Source organism: Nerophis ophidion, linkage group LG04 (genome assembly GCF_033978795.1).
Source record: "Nerophis ophidion isolate RoL-2023_Sa linkage group LG04, RoL_Noph_v1.0, whole genome shotgun sequence".
NCBI classification, from domain to species: domain Eukaryota; kingdom Metazoa; phylum Chordata; class Actinopteri; order Syngnathiformes; family Syngnathidae; genus Nerophis; species Nerophis ophidion.
In genome coordinates, this window is record NC_084614.1 from 436,625 (window position 1) to 451,335 (window position 14,711).

General features: G+C 39.2%; 1 protein-coding gene across 1 annotated transcript; it reads left to right on the forward strand.

Moving 5' to 3' along the window:
- Window positions 1-1,590: 1,590 nt before the first annotated feature.
- LOC133550495 (gap junction beta-1 protein-like) lies at window positions 1,591-9,367 on the forward strand. The gene is made up of 2 exons (XM_061896472.1): window positions 1,591-1,704; window positions 7,142-9,367. The coding sequence occupies exon 2, from the start codon at window positions 7,156-7,158 to the stop codon at window positions 7,879-7,881; it is 726 nt and encodes a 241-aa protein (XP_061752456.1). The 5' UTR covers window positions 1,591-1,704; window positions 7,142-7,155; the 3' UTR covers window positions 7,882-9,367.
- The last annotated feature ends 5,344 nt before the right edge of the window (window positions 9,368-14,711 follow it).

Below are 14,711 nucleotides of genomic sequence, written 5' to 3' on the forward strand. Positions count from 1 at the left end.
ACGGTGATTCCTTGTTTAAAATTCACGGAGGTGAAACTTTACTATGGATCACAGCGATCATGGATCCCAACCGAATGTCAACCAGCAGGTTTCGGTGAGAAAATTGTGGTAAAAAGCCGCTTCTTACCGGATATCAGCTGAGCTTGTGCCACCCATACAGCTGCCGTCGACTTTCCTGAGATACTGCGCGTCAAGACACCTGTGGACCCACCCTCCCGACTATCAGGTATTGTTAAACTCACTAAAACACTTGCAACACAATAGAAAGATAAGGGATTTCCCAGAATTATCTTAGTAAGTGTGTCTAAAACATCTGAATCTGTCCCAATGCAATTGCGTTTTTTTTTTTTTTTTCCTCTAGTCCGTCGCTATCAATATCCTCAAACACGAATCTTTCATCCTCGCTCAAATTAATGGGAAAATTGTCGTTTTCTCGGTCCGAATAGATTTTTTTTGTTGGAGGTTCCCATTACAATCAATGTGAACATATGAGGAGCCATCAACATGTGACGTCATCGTCTGCGACTTCCAATAGAGGCAGGGCTTTTCTCTTAGCACCGAAGGTTGCGAACTTTATCGTGGATGTTCTCTACTAAATCCTTTCAGCAAAAATATGGCAATATCGCAAAATGATCAAGTATGACACATAGAATGGACCTGCTATCCCCGTTTAAATAAGAAAATCTCATTTCAGTAGGCCTTTTGTAAAGACACATAGGCAACATTCATACGTGCATTCTATGGGTTTGCATATGTGTCTCAAGTGATTCCGCGTCATTTCCAAGAGCTATTGGGCAGATTCAAGAACACCTAAGATTTGGGAAATGGCATTTTGTAAAAAACCTTTACAAAATTTTGTCACACAATCGGAAATATTTAGCCAGGGAGCTATGTGATTGTAAAAACCCATTGGCTACAAATAATAAACATATCATAATCCATCCATCCATTTTCTACCGCTTATTCCCTTTTGGGGTCGCGGGGGGCGCTGGCGCCTATCTCAGCTACAATCGGGCGGAAGGCGGGGTACACCCTGGACAAGTCGCCACCTCATCGCAGGGCCAACACAGATAGACAGACAACATTCACACTCACATTCACACACTAGGGACCATTTAGTGTTGCCAATCAACCTATCCCCAGGTGCATGTCTTTGGAGGTGGGAGGAAGCCGGAGTACCCGGAGGGAACCCACGCATTCACGGGGAGAACATGCAAACTCCACACAGAAAGATCCCGAGCCTGGATTTGAACCCAAGACTGCAGGACCTTCGTATTGTGAGGCAGACGCACTAACCCCTCTGCCACCGTGAAGCCCATATCATAATAATAAACTGGTGAATTTTATATTGATATTCTGGGTTATTTGTTGTTTTATTCATTTTTTGCACTGCCTCCACTTCCTCTCAGGAACAAGGCACAGAAGGCCAAGAGAGCAGACAGCAGTCCCACTCACAGATTCCTCCCGGGCCCAAATTAAACCATCTGAACTGAACTGTGAGGTTGTTTGTTTGGCCTGCTTAAATGGAGCTATTGTATGCAAAATAGTGTGTGCAGCAAGCATATGACTGCTCAGTGCAGGGCTGTGGCGAGTGTGCGTGTGCGTGTGATACCATTAGCGATGCAAAGTCTTGCCGCTTACTGGTGGCAGACATTAGTTCCAAAAATATGTCTGGATGTTATTTTTTGTAAGCCTCAACTAAAGGTAAGGACATTCTACTTGCTGTTTGAATGTTTGCTAATGGCGTGCACAGTGCACACTATTCTGTCTGAGGTACTTTTGCAAAGCAGTTGCTCAGTTTGTAGGCCGCACTGTGGCGACTGGTAGGAACGTGTCACATGACACACGGTGCCAGGTCTCTCATAAGGGGTCTGCCAAATACAGAAGAGGGTAAAATGCCCCCATCATTTGGGCAGTCATCCATGCCAAGATAGTGGGCCAATAGTGTGCTCCTCGCTGCCTCATATGCCTCTTACGCCGCCTGCTGAAGCCGGTAACAACTCTCACATGCATACTTTGTGCAAAATTGATGCACAATTTTAACATTTCATTTGGGTTCTGCAGTGGTTTAGTTTTAAGTTATAAAAATACATATGTTGACTTATGATCTATGGATATGTGTTGTGTGCATAACATCAACTTTATGTTATGGTCTGGTAATTTGTGTTGTTGAATTTTTGGTTAATTCGTGTTAATTTGAATTATGTTATGTTTATTTGTGTTGTGTTACAGTATGTTAATCTATGAAAACATGCTATATTATAGCAGTGGTAATGTTTGTCATCATACAGTTAATGTATGTTCGTTTTATTGTGAATTATATTTATATAGCGCTTTTTCTCTAGTGACTCAAAGCGCTTTACATAGTGAAACCCAATATCTACATTTTACATTTAAACCAGTGTGGGTGGCACTGGGAGCAGGTGGGTAAAGTGTCTTGCCCAAGGACACCACGGCAGTGACTAGGATGGCGGAAGCGGGGATCGAACCTGCAACCCTCAAGTTGCTGGCACGGCCGCTCTACCAACCGAACTATACTAATAATATGGTATACCAATTTGTGTAATGTAATGTTAATCTGGGTTGATTTGTTTTGTTTTACAGTATGTTACGTAACGTTACGTTATGTTGTAGTCATGTTGGAAAAAATGGCGTTACAAAGCAACTGTACTCAAGGCATTACTGTGCTCTTGAAACAAATAATCTAATTAATTACTGTTTCAAACATTACAACGCCATTGTGATTGCTTGCAGTGAAATGTGGCGCGGTCTCAAAAAAGTAATGAAATAATTACTTAGTTTACTTTATAAACTTGGGAATCACTAACATTTAGGTTGCAATTCCATTAATGAATAAATAGTTTATTTGTAAAGAAAGTAGTAACTATACCTGTAAGTTTTTTCCCAAACACTCGTTATGACTTTTTTAGGGTGTACCTAAATGCCACTGGATAAGTTTAAACCCCCGAGTGATCCCAAGAGGGACAAACGGTAGAAAATGGATGGATTGATGGTTATGTTATGTTATGTTATGTTATGTTATGTTATGTTATGTTATGTTATGTTATGTTATGTTATGTTATGTTATGTTATGTTATGTTATGTTATGTTATGTCATGTCATGTTACAAAACCCGTTTCCATATGAGTTGGGAAATTGTGTTAGATGCAAATAATGTTCAACCCATATTCAGTTGAATATGCTACAAAGACAACATATTTGATGTTCAAATTGATTAAAAAAAATGTTTTGCAAATAATCATTAACTTTAGAATTTGATGCCAGCAACATGTGACAAAGAATTTGGGAAAGGTGGCAATAAATACTGATAAAGTTGAGAAATGCTCATCAAACACTTATTTGGAACATCCCACAGGTGTGCAGGCTAATTGGGAACAGGTGGGTGCCATGATTGGATATAAAACAGCTTCCAAAAAAATGCTTAGTCTTTCACAAGAAAGAATGGGGCAAGGTACACCCCTTTGTCCACAACTGCGTGAGCAAATAGTCAGACAGTTTAAGAACAACGTTTCTCAAAGTAAAATTGCAAGAAATTTAGGGATTTCAACATCTACGGTTTCACAATATAATCAAAAGATACAGAAAATCCGGAGAAATTACATTGAATGACCGTGACCTTCGATCCCTCAGACGGCACTGTATCAAAAACCGACATATATCTCTAAAGGATATCACCACATGGGCTCAGGAACACTTCAGAAAACCACAGTCACTAAGTACAGTTGGTAGCTACATCTGTAAGTGCAAGTTAAAGCTCTACTATGAAAAGCGAAAGCCATTTATCAACAACATCCAGAAACGCCGCTGACTTCTCTGGGTCCGAGATCATCTAAGATGGACTGATGCAAAGTGGAAAAGGGTTCTGTGGTCTGACGAGTCCACATTTCAAATTGTTTTTGGAAATATTCGACATTGTGTCATCCGGACCAAAGGGGAAGCGAACCATCCAGACTGTTTATGAGTTTGAACATCAAATATCTTGTCTTTGTTGTGCATTCAATTGAATATGGGTTGAAAAGGATTTGCAAATCATTGTATTCCGTTTATATTTACATTTAACACAATTTCCCAACTCATATAGAAATGGAGTTTGTACTTTCTGTTATGTCATGGTGCTTTATGAGATGTCACTGTGCGTCCGGAAAGTATTCACAGTGCTTCACTTTTTCCACATTTTGTTATGTTACAGCCTTATTACAAAATGAATAAGTACATTTTTGTCCCCAAAGTTCTACACATAATAGGTGCATCCTGTTTCATTCCTTGAGATGTTCCTACAGCCCTATTGGCGTCCACCTGTGGTAATTTTAGTTGGTTGGGAATTATTTTAAAATACATGTCTATATTTAATGTCCAATACTTGACAATGCATCGCAGAGCAACAACTGAGAATTAAGTCAAAATAATTGTCTGTAGACCTTAATAGACAGGATTTACTTGATGCACAAATCTGGAAGAGGGTACAGAAAAAATGTCTGCTACCTTGAAGGTCCCAATGAGCACAGTGGTCTCCAACATCTGTAAACGGAAAACGTTTGGAACCAAGAGGATTCTTCCTAGAGCTGGCCGGCCATCTAAACTGGGGGAGAAAGGCCCTAGTTAGGGAGGTGACCAAGAACCCGATGGTCACTCTTTCAGACTTACAGCATTCTTTTGTGGAGAGAGGAAAACCTTCCAGAAGGACAACCATCTCTGCAGCAATCCACCAGTCAGGCCTCTATGGTATAGTGGACAGATAGAAGCCATTCCTCTGTAAAGGTTTGCCAAAATGCACCTGAAAGACTTTCACACCATGAGAAACAAAATTATCAGGTCTGATGGGACAAAGATTGAACTCTTTGGCGTGAATGCCAGGCATCAAGTTTGGAGGAAACCCCAAAGTGAACTGGGAAACTAGTCAGGATAGAGGGAAAGACGGATGCAGCAATGTACAGAGACATAAGTCAGTCGGTCAGTCATACTTCAGTATTTTGAACATGCATGCAATACAATTATAATACATCATATATTTCCAGTTATTTCATTGCAGCATGTCCGAAAAGGAGTAGGAAGATGCAGAGCTTATTTAACACTAACCCTTTTCGTTTCATAGCAGTTTTATTGCATTTGTTTGTTCTCTATTTGTAACAAAACAGTGAATAAATAACTGAGTAAATAGATGAAAACACAATAAGTAAGTAAACAAATATTGAATACATAAATAAATATTAGACATATAACATTTATACAAAAATAAAAGTTGTCATGTATAAATAGTTACGTAATTTATTGTTCACATAGGGTTCATAATGTTCATCATAATTGTTATTTATACTTTGTGAACACTTGTAGTTTGAACAGTTTTTTTAAACTTAATCATATTGGTGCTTTGTTTAATTTATTTCCTTAATCTATTCCATACCTTAATTCCACATACGGATATGCTAAAGGTTGTAGGTGTTGTACGTGCATACATATGTTTTAGATTAGATTTTCCTCTTAGGTTATATTTGTAATTTTTTCTTGAGAAGAATTGTTGTACATTCCTGCATAGCAGGTTATAGTTTGCTTTGTACATAATTTTAGCTCTTTGCAAATGCACCAAGTCGATGAGTTCAATATGTTTGATTCAATAAATAAAGGGTTTGTATGTTCTCTACATCCAATAGTATGTATTGTTCTAACGTATGTTTATTCTATTTAGTGAATGACGCGCACATTTGTTGGGTTTTTCCAATATTTCTGCACAATAATTAAGATATGGTAACACTAGTGAGCAGTAGAGAATATGATTTTTTGTTCCAGAACATATTTTGCTTTATTCATTATTGATATGTTTCTTGCTACTTTAAGGTGTACATATTTTTTTTAACATGAGATATCAAGTTCTATTATTAAACCCAAAATTTGTTTTCTTTTACCCTTTCAATGTCTACTCTGTCTATTTTGTATTTTTGCTTGACTTTCCCTGGATGGAATCCTGCTCCACAGCGCTCTTGAACTCATACTTGGGTGACAGTTCATCTTTCAGCACGATACCGACCTAAGCCCACAGCCAAGATATCAAAGGAATGGCAGAGGGAATAAGCGGTACAAAATGGATGGTTGAATGGGCATCAGGTCAACTCTGTAAATGTCTTGAGTGGCCCAGCCAGAGAACAGATTTGAATGTGATCGAACATTTCTGGAAGACTTGACAATAGCTGCACACTGACACTTCCCATCCAACCTGATGGAGTTAGAGAGGTGCTGCAAAGAAAAATGGGCAAACTGCCTTAAAATAGGTGTGCCAAGGTTGTGGCATTGTATCGAAAAGATTTTGAGGCTGTAATTGCTTCCAAAGGTGCATCAACAAACGACCGAGCAAATGCTGTGAATTCTTATTTACATGTGATTTTTTTTAGTATTATTACATTTCATAAAGCTATAAAAAAGCATTTTCAAATTGTAATTTTGGGGTATTTAGTGTAGAATTTTGAGGACCAAAAAAAAACGTATTTCATTCTGGAATAAGCCTGTAACGTAACAAAATGTGGAAAAAATGAAGCGCTATGAATACCTTCCGGATGTACTGTATTCTATCTGTTGTTGATTTATGTCATGTTATGTTTCAACTTTATAATGCCACAATGAAATATTGTCATTTTGGTAAAACTTTAGTGTGGGGAACATATTCTAAGTAATAAAAGCTTAATGTAGAGTTATTTGGACACTAAGGGAACATATTCTAAGTATCAAAGACTTAATTTAGTGTTATTTGGTTAGGGTTAGGGTTGGGGTTTGGGTTAGAGGGTTTGAGTTAGGGTTAGAGGGTTATGGTTAAGGTTAGAGTTGGGGTTGGGGTTGGGGTTAGCAATGGTGAATATGTTCCCCATACTGAAGTGTTACCGACTTATTGTTTTTATAATAAAGTCATGCAGAATAAGGCATTAATTAAGAGGCAATTTTTTACTAATTTGCATGTTAAAAAGCAACTAATTAATGGTGAATATGTTCTCCATACTAAACTGTTACCGTCATTTCTAATAAAGAAAATACAAGCAAATGTTCCATGAAAGTTCATGCATAACATAAATCCCAGAAGACAAAATGGACTACTTGATCCAAGAGAAGGGCTGAAACTGTTTTTTCTGTCTTTCAGACCCGGAACAAAAAATGAACTGGGCCTCATTTTATGCTGTCATCAGCGGCGTCAACAGACACGCCACAGGAATCGGCCGCATTTGGCTCTCAGTGCTTTTCATTTTCCGCATCCTGGTGCTGGTGGTGGCAGCAGAGAGTGTGTGGGGGGACGAAAAGTCGGGCTTCACCTGCAACACCCAGCAGCCGGGCTGCAACAGCGTCTGCTACGACCACTTCTTCCCCATCTCCCACATCCGCCTGTGGGCCCTGCAGCTCATCTTGGTCTCCACGCCCGCCCTTCTGGTCGCCATGCACGTGGCCCATCGGCGCCATGTGGACAAGAGGCTCTACACGCTGTCAGGGAAGAGCAACCCCAAAGACCTGGAGCAGATTAAGACTCAGAAGTTGAGAATCACGGGGGCCCTCTGGTGGACGTATGTCATCAGCCTGCTGTTCAGGGTCACATTTGAGGTGACCTTCATGTACATCTTCTACATGATATACCCCGGCTACAAGATGATCCGCCTGGTCAAATGTGACTCCTACCCCTGTCCAAATACAGTGGACTGCTTCGTTTCCAGGCCGACAGAGAAAACCGTCTTCACCGTGTTCATGCTGGCTGTGTCGGGCGTTTGTATCCTGCTCAACATCTCAGAAGTCGTCTTCCTGCTAGGAAAGGCTTGCAGCAAGCAGTGGAACAAAGCTGGAGACATAAATATGGGTGCTTGGCTGCAACATAAACTCATACTGGGGAAATAAGGCCAACTGAAACTGTCACATGTGGACCACACTCACCTACTACAAGTTTTGATTTACAGTACACTATTATATGAACGTGCAAGACCATATGTACTATACATGTTGAAGTATGCTTACTAACACACTCAATGGTCGCAATATTAGGCACACTTACACATTATAATGACTCCTTTCTATGCAAGCCTGTTTACACCACTAAAAAAAAACAATACCCGTATCGTAACTCATGATTATAAGGTAAAAAGTCGAAATTACGAGATAAGAAAATTGAAATTACGAAATAAAAAGTTGAAAATACAAGACAATAAAGTCCAAACTATAGGATAAATAGTCATGATTATGAAATAGAAAGTCATCTAGTGGTTGGAGTGTCCGCCCTGGGATCGGTAGGTTGGGAGTTCAAGCCCCGGCCGAGTCATACCAAAGATTATAAAAATGGGACCATTACTTCCCTGCTTGGCACTCAGCATCAAGGGTAGGAATTGGGGGTTTGATCTCCGAAAATTATTCCCGGGCACAGCCACCGCTGGTGCTCACTGCTCCCCTAAACTCCCAGGGGGTGATCTAGGGTGATGGGTCAAATGCAGAGAATAATTTCACCACACCTCGTGTGTGTGTGTGTGTGGCAATTATTCTTACTTTAACTTTGTAAATATCAGACACAAAGATGAAATTCTGAGATAAAATGTAAAATTCTGAGACAAGAAAGTCGAAATTATGGGATAAAAAATCGACATTAGGAGATGAAGTCGTCATAATGTGATTGAAAAGTCAAAAATGCTATGCATCCATCCATATTCTACCGCTTATTCCCTTTGGTATCGCATGAGGCGCTAGAGCCTATCTCAACTACAATTGGGCGGAAGGCGGGGCAAACCCTGGACAAGTCGCCACCTCATCACAGGGGCAACACAGATAGACAGACAACATTCACGCACACATTTACACACTAGGAATATTTTTTTTTAGTGTTGCCAATAAAAAGTTGTAAATGCTCAGTGGAAGTATTTAAGTCCCACCTTAAAACTAGCTTTTAAATATACTCTGTTTTAGACCAGTTGACCTGCCGCTTCTCTTTTTTGCCCCCCTGGACTGCATGGAGAGGTTACCAGGTGGCCACTGATAATACCTGAAGACGTATCAGTCTGGAGGGGGCGTAGGCTGGTTTAAGTCGTAACCCGGGGTGTACCCCTCGTCGATGACATGAAAGAAGACCTCCTGTGACCTTCTACTAGCCCCAAATGAACTGGACTCACACAATATCATGAACAATTCAGTAACTGTACCCACTTGACATCCGTTGCAGCCGGTCACCTGCGATACCTTCCCAAGGTTTCTTCTTTTTCCCATTTTGGGCTTTTTGAGTTTTTCCTTGGGTTCAGATCAGCTGTGGGTTCAGATCAGGAGATGTTTGTGGTTTGTGCAGCCCTTTGAGGCACCTGTGTTAAAGGGCTAAATAAATAAACTTTGATTCAGTGATTGATAATTATGACATTAAAAGTCATAATTACAGGATGAAATGTCAAAATTATTGGGAAAAAATATCGAAATTATGAAATAAACAAAATTAAATTACAAGATAAAACATAATTATAATATTTAAAAAATCATATTTATAATAGCAAAGTTATAATATTAAACTTTTTTAATCACATAATTATTAGTTTATCTCATTATATTAACTCTTTATCTAAAAATTTTGACTTTTTATCTGATAAGCCAGCAGGCAAAACATTTTGATACAACATTGATTATACAAAGCCCAAAACCAGGGAAGTTGGCAGCGTTTCTGGGTGTTGTTAAAAAAGCCTTTCGCTTTGCATTTTAGAGTTTTAACTTGCACTTACAGATATAGCAACAAACTGAACTTACTGACTAGTGGTTTTGTGAAGTGTTCCTGAGCCCATGTGGTGATATCCTTTACACACTGATGTCGCTTTTTAATGCAGTACCGCCTGAAGGATCGAAGGTCCGTAATATCATCGCTTACGTCCAGTGATTTCTCCAGGTTCTCTAAACCTTTTGATGATATTACGGACCATTGATGGTAAAATACCTAAATGCCTTGTAATACTTCGTTGAGAAATTTTGTTCTTAGACTGTTTGACAATTTGCTCACACATTTGTTGACAAAGTAGTGAACCTCAACCCATCCTTGTTTTTTGAATGACTGACCATTTAATTGAAGCTGCTTTTATACCCAATCATGCCACCCACCTGTTACCAATTAGCCTGTTCACCTGTGGATGTTCCAAATAAGTGTTTGATGAGCATTCCTCAACTTTCTCAGTCTTTTTTGCCACTTGTGACAGCTTTTTTCAAACATTTTGCAGGCATCAAATTCCAAATGAGCTAATATTTACAAAATACAACAAAGTTTTCCAGTTCGAATATTAAGTATCTTGTCTTTGCAGTGTGTTCAATAGAAAATAGGTTGAAAAGGATTTGCAAATCATTGCATTTTGTTTTTATTTATGATTTACACAATTTGCCAACTTCACTGGTTTTGAGTTTTGTACGTACATGTCCTTTAAAACCGACTCTGAAACATCCATCCATCCATCCATCTTCTTCCGCTTATCCGAGGTCGGGTCGCGGGGGCAACAACCTAAGCAGGGAAACCCAGACTTCCTTTTCCCAGCCACTTCGTCTAGCTCTTCCCGGGGGATCCCGAGGCGTTCCTAGGCCAGCCGGGAGACATAGTCTTCCCAACGTGTCCTGGGTCCTCCCCGTGGCCTCCTACCGGTTGGACGTGCCCTAAACACCTCCCTAGGGAGGCGTTCGGGTGGCATCCTGACCAGATGCCCGAACCACCTCATCTGGCTCCTCTCGATGTGAAGCAATGTTGAAAAATAGTTGTGTTTGTAAATTGAGACATTGATGTCCAACGTTTGATCTATGTTGTTGGTTGGAAAATGACCAAATTTCAATGCTCAAATTAACGTCAGAACCCAACATTGATTGATCGTCGTCAAAAAGCATCAACATTATGGTAGAGTTGCTCAACATCAGAACCTAATTCAACAAATTCTCAACATTGTTTTAACGTATTGTGCCTGATGGGAATTATGACCCGTTTATCTCATAATTATGACTTACAATGGGAATATGTTTTGTTCAGTCACAGCAACAGGCTTCCATAAGTTTCCGTGTAAAATCTGTATACAAAATTATACTTTCGTAATTATAATAAAAAATATTGATTGACGCAAATAAAAAAGTAATAATTTGACAACATGTTTATTACAATTTTTTCAATTGTATCACGCATTTATACATTTTATTTGCTGTACTCTCAATGGTGCCAAAATACCTTATATTTGATCAAATGGAATATTCATCACGTAAGCAAAAAAAACCCAAGTGACGTAATTAAAGTTTTATCTGTTAAAAATATAGCCTGATCAGTCAATTGAAGGATTGCAAAACATAATTGAATACAGTCGGGATATAGGAATAATATATATTTTGTTATCTAATATGTTTACACCACATCTGCCAGAAGTATAATAAATGTATTCAACTTGTATCCAGTAGGGTAGACACTAATATTAAATGTACAATACATTCCTTTACTATATGTAACACGGTGCTCCATTCAGATGGATGGTGGTTAGAACCCTCCTTTGAGGTATCAATGAAGCACTAGATCTTTAAATCATATATTAATAAATTACTTTTACCACTGACCAAATGTTGTAAAACTGTTAGTCTGATGAAAAGTAAACCATTGTTTACTTCATTGGATATTTGGTGCTCCCTTTAGCCCGGGACAGACGGCACCTGTGAGTTTGCCTCTCTGACTGATGAAGTTCCCCTTCTGCAAGCAGTAGAGCAGTTTTGGGTTATCATTAGCCTCACCACCTAGGGGGGGGTCAGGTTGGCCCCGCCGACAGCTGGACCTGCAGCGGCACGTCTCTTTTTATGGAACACATTAACACGCAGAGTATTGACAGCAAAAAAAAAAAAAACTACATCATGTTGGGTTTTGGTTAGTTATCATAAAAATGAGATTTCACAGTCACCTGAGGCTGTGTGTGTAACGTTTGTTCCGTGATGTGGTATTATTTTCAGATTATATCTCTCTATCAGCAATTCTAATTTTAAAGGGTGAAAGGGGATTACAATAAAGTAATTTGTACATTCAATTTTTTTAACATGGGCATGGTGCAGTTTTTAAATTTAATGTTCAGACCAGGGTATTATTTGGATTCCTTGTTAAAATATTGAAATGTTATTCTTTACCTAAAAAGGTATGGTCGCTAGAGCCTATCTGAGCTGCATCCGGGCGGAAGGCGGTGTACACCCTGGACAAGTCGCCATCATACATATTAATAAATAGAGCTAAAACCATGTTCCTGTGGCCTGTGCCGTCTTCTTCTCCTGCACCGTAACAGTACTCTGTGAAAAAAGTTCTGAGAACCACTGATATACTGTTTGTGATGAATGGAAATTTACACTTCCATGGTTGTTGTCTGCATTATAAACATCCTCATCACATTTCCACCACAGAGCGTCACTACATTCATTCAATATCAAATGCTCAACAATATTTTTAGTCTGCAAATGGCTAATTAGTCATGAAGCTTCATTTGGCGAATGCAAATAATACAAACCCCGTTTCCATATGAGTTGGGAACTTGTGTTAGATGTAAATATAAACGGAATACGATGATTTGCAAATCCTTTTCAACTCATATTCAATTGAATGCACTACAATGACAAGATACTTGATGTTCAAACTCATAAACTTTATTTATTTTTTTGCAAATAATAATTAACTTAGAATTTCATGGCTGCAACACATGCCAAAGTAGTTGGGAAAGGGCATGTTCACCACTGTGTTACATCACTTTTTCTTTTAACAACACTCAATAAACGTTTGGGAACTGAGGAAATTAATTGTTGAGCTTTGAAAGTGGAATTCTTTACCATTCTTGCTTGATGTAGAGCTTAAGTTGTTCAACAGTCAGGGGTCTTGTTGTTGTATTTTACGCTTCATATTGCCCCACACATTTTCGATGGGAGACATGTCTGGACTGCAGGCGGGCCAGGAAAGTACCCGCACTCTTTTACTACGAAGCCACGCTGTTGTAACACGTGGCTTGGCATTGTTTTGCTGAAATATGCAGGGGCGTCCATGATAACGTTGCTTGGATGACAACATATGTTGCTCCAAAACCTGTATGTACCTTTCAGCATTAATGGTGCCTTCACAGATGGGTAAGTTACCCATGCCTTGGGCACTAATACACCCCCATACCATCACAGATGCTGGCTTTTGAACTTTGCGCCTATAACAATCCGAATGGTTATTTTCCTCTTTTTTCCAGAGGACTCCACGTCCACAGTTTCCAAATATAATTTGAAACGTGGACTCGTCAGACCACAGAACACTTTACCACTTTGCATCAGTCCATCTTAGATGAGCTCGGGCCCAGCGAAGCCAGCGGCGTTCCTGGGTGTTATTGATAAATGGCTTTTGCTTCGCATATTAGAGTTTTTAATTGCACTTACAGACGTAGCGACCAACTGTAGTTACTGACAGTGGTTTTATGAAGTGTTCCTGAGCCCATGTGGTGATATCCTTTACAAAATAATGTTGGTTTTTGATGCAGTACGGCCTGAGTGATCAAAGGTCCGTAATATCATCGCTTACGTGCAGTGATTTCTCCAGATTTTCTGAACCTTTCGATGATTTTACGAATCCCTATATTTCTTGCAATAGCTCGTTGAGAAATGTTGTTCTAAAACTGTTCGACAATTTGCTTACAAAGTGGTGACCCTCGCCCCATCCTTGTTTGTGAATTACTTAGCATTTCATGGATGCTGCTTTTATACCCACTCATGGCACCCACCTGTTCCCAATTAGCCTGCACACCTGTGGGATGTTCCAAATAAGTGTTTGATGAGTATTTCTCAACTTTATCAGTATTTATTGCCACCTTTCCCAACTTCTTTGTCATGTGTTGCTGGCATCAAATTCTAAAGGTAATGATTATTTGCACAAAAAAAAAATGTTTATCAGTTTGAACATCAAATATGTTGTCTTTGTAGCATATTCAACTGAATATGGGTTGAAAATGATTTGCAAATCATTGTATTCCGTTTATATTTACATCTAACACAATTTCCCAATTCATATGGAAACGGGGTTTATAAAAGCTTGAACCACGTGAGCACACAGTGTAGGCCACATGGGTGAATATTTAGTTTTAAAGCTTGTTTATTGATGCGCCGCCACAAAGTTAAGCGTAACTTTGCACTAAATCCCAGATCAGTGCCCTCCGGGTGACAACCAAGCCACACCCTTGTCTGTGATTTATATTTAGAGCACACAGACGTGCTGGACTCAAACCGCATCCCAGCAGGAGCCTTCAGCTGCCAAATGAGGACCTTTTAAGATCTTCTGCAGTGCGGCCTCACATGAGGCAAACAAGAGCGTATTTGTTGAATTGTGAATCGTTCATTTAAAACATTTTGACTGGGAGGCTTGCAGGCAGAAGATCAAATAAAATAAAACATTACGAGAATTTTGTGCTCATTGACGGTTTTGGGAAATCGTTTTTCTTTGAATTCAAGACGTTTTCATTCACTGGAATCCCAAATCTGTGGGAGATGATCGTTATCAAGTATATCTAGGTACATAAAAAAAAACATAACAAAAATAATTTTAAGTTCTCTTTTCATGGTGTGCAACTAACAATTATTTAAGTATTCAACTAGTCAGCGATTAATTTTAGAATTAGTCGGCTAGTCAAACGATTTTTGCTTATGATCTGCTTTAAGATTGTGTTACTTTTAACTCATTTGTAAAACATTTTACAGTA

What these genes read in the sequence shown, in the direction of transcription:
- LOC133550495 (XM_061896472.1), top strand. Translation starts at nt 7,156, where the DNA reads ATGAACTGGGCCTCATTTTATGCTGTCATCAGCGGCGTCAACAGACAC.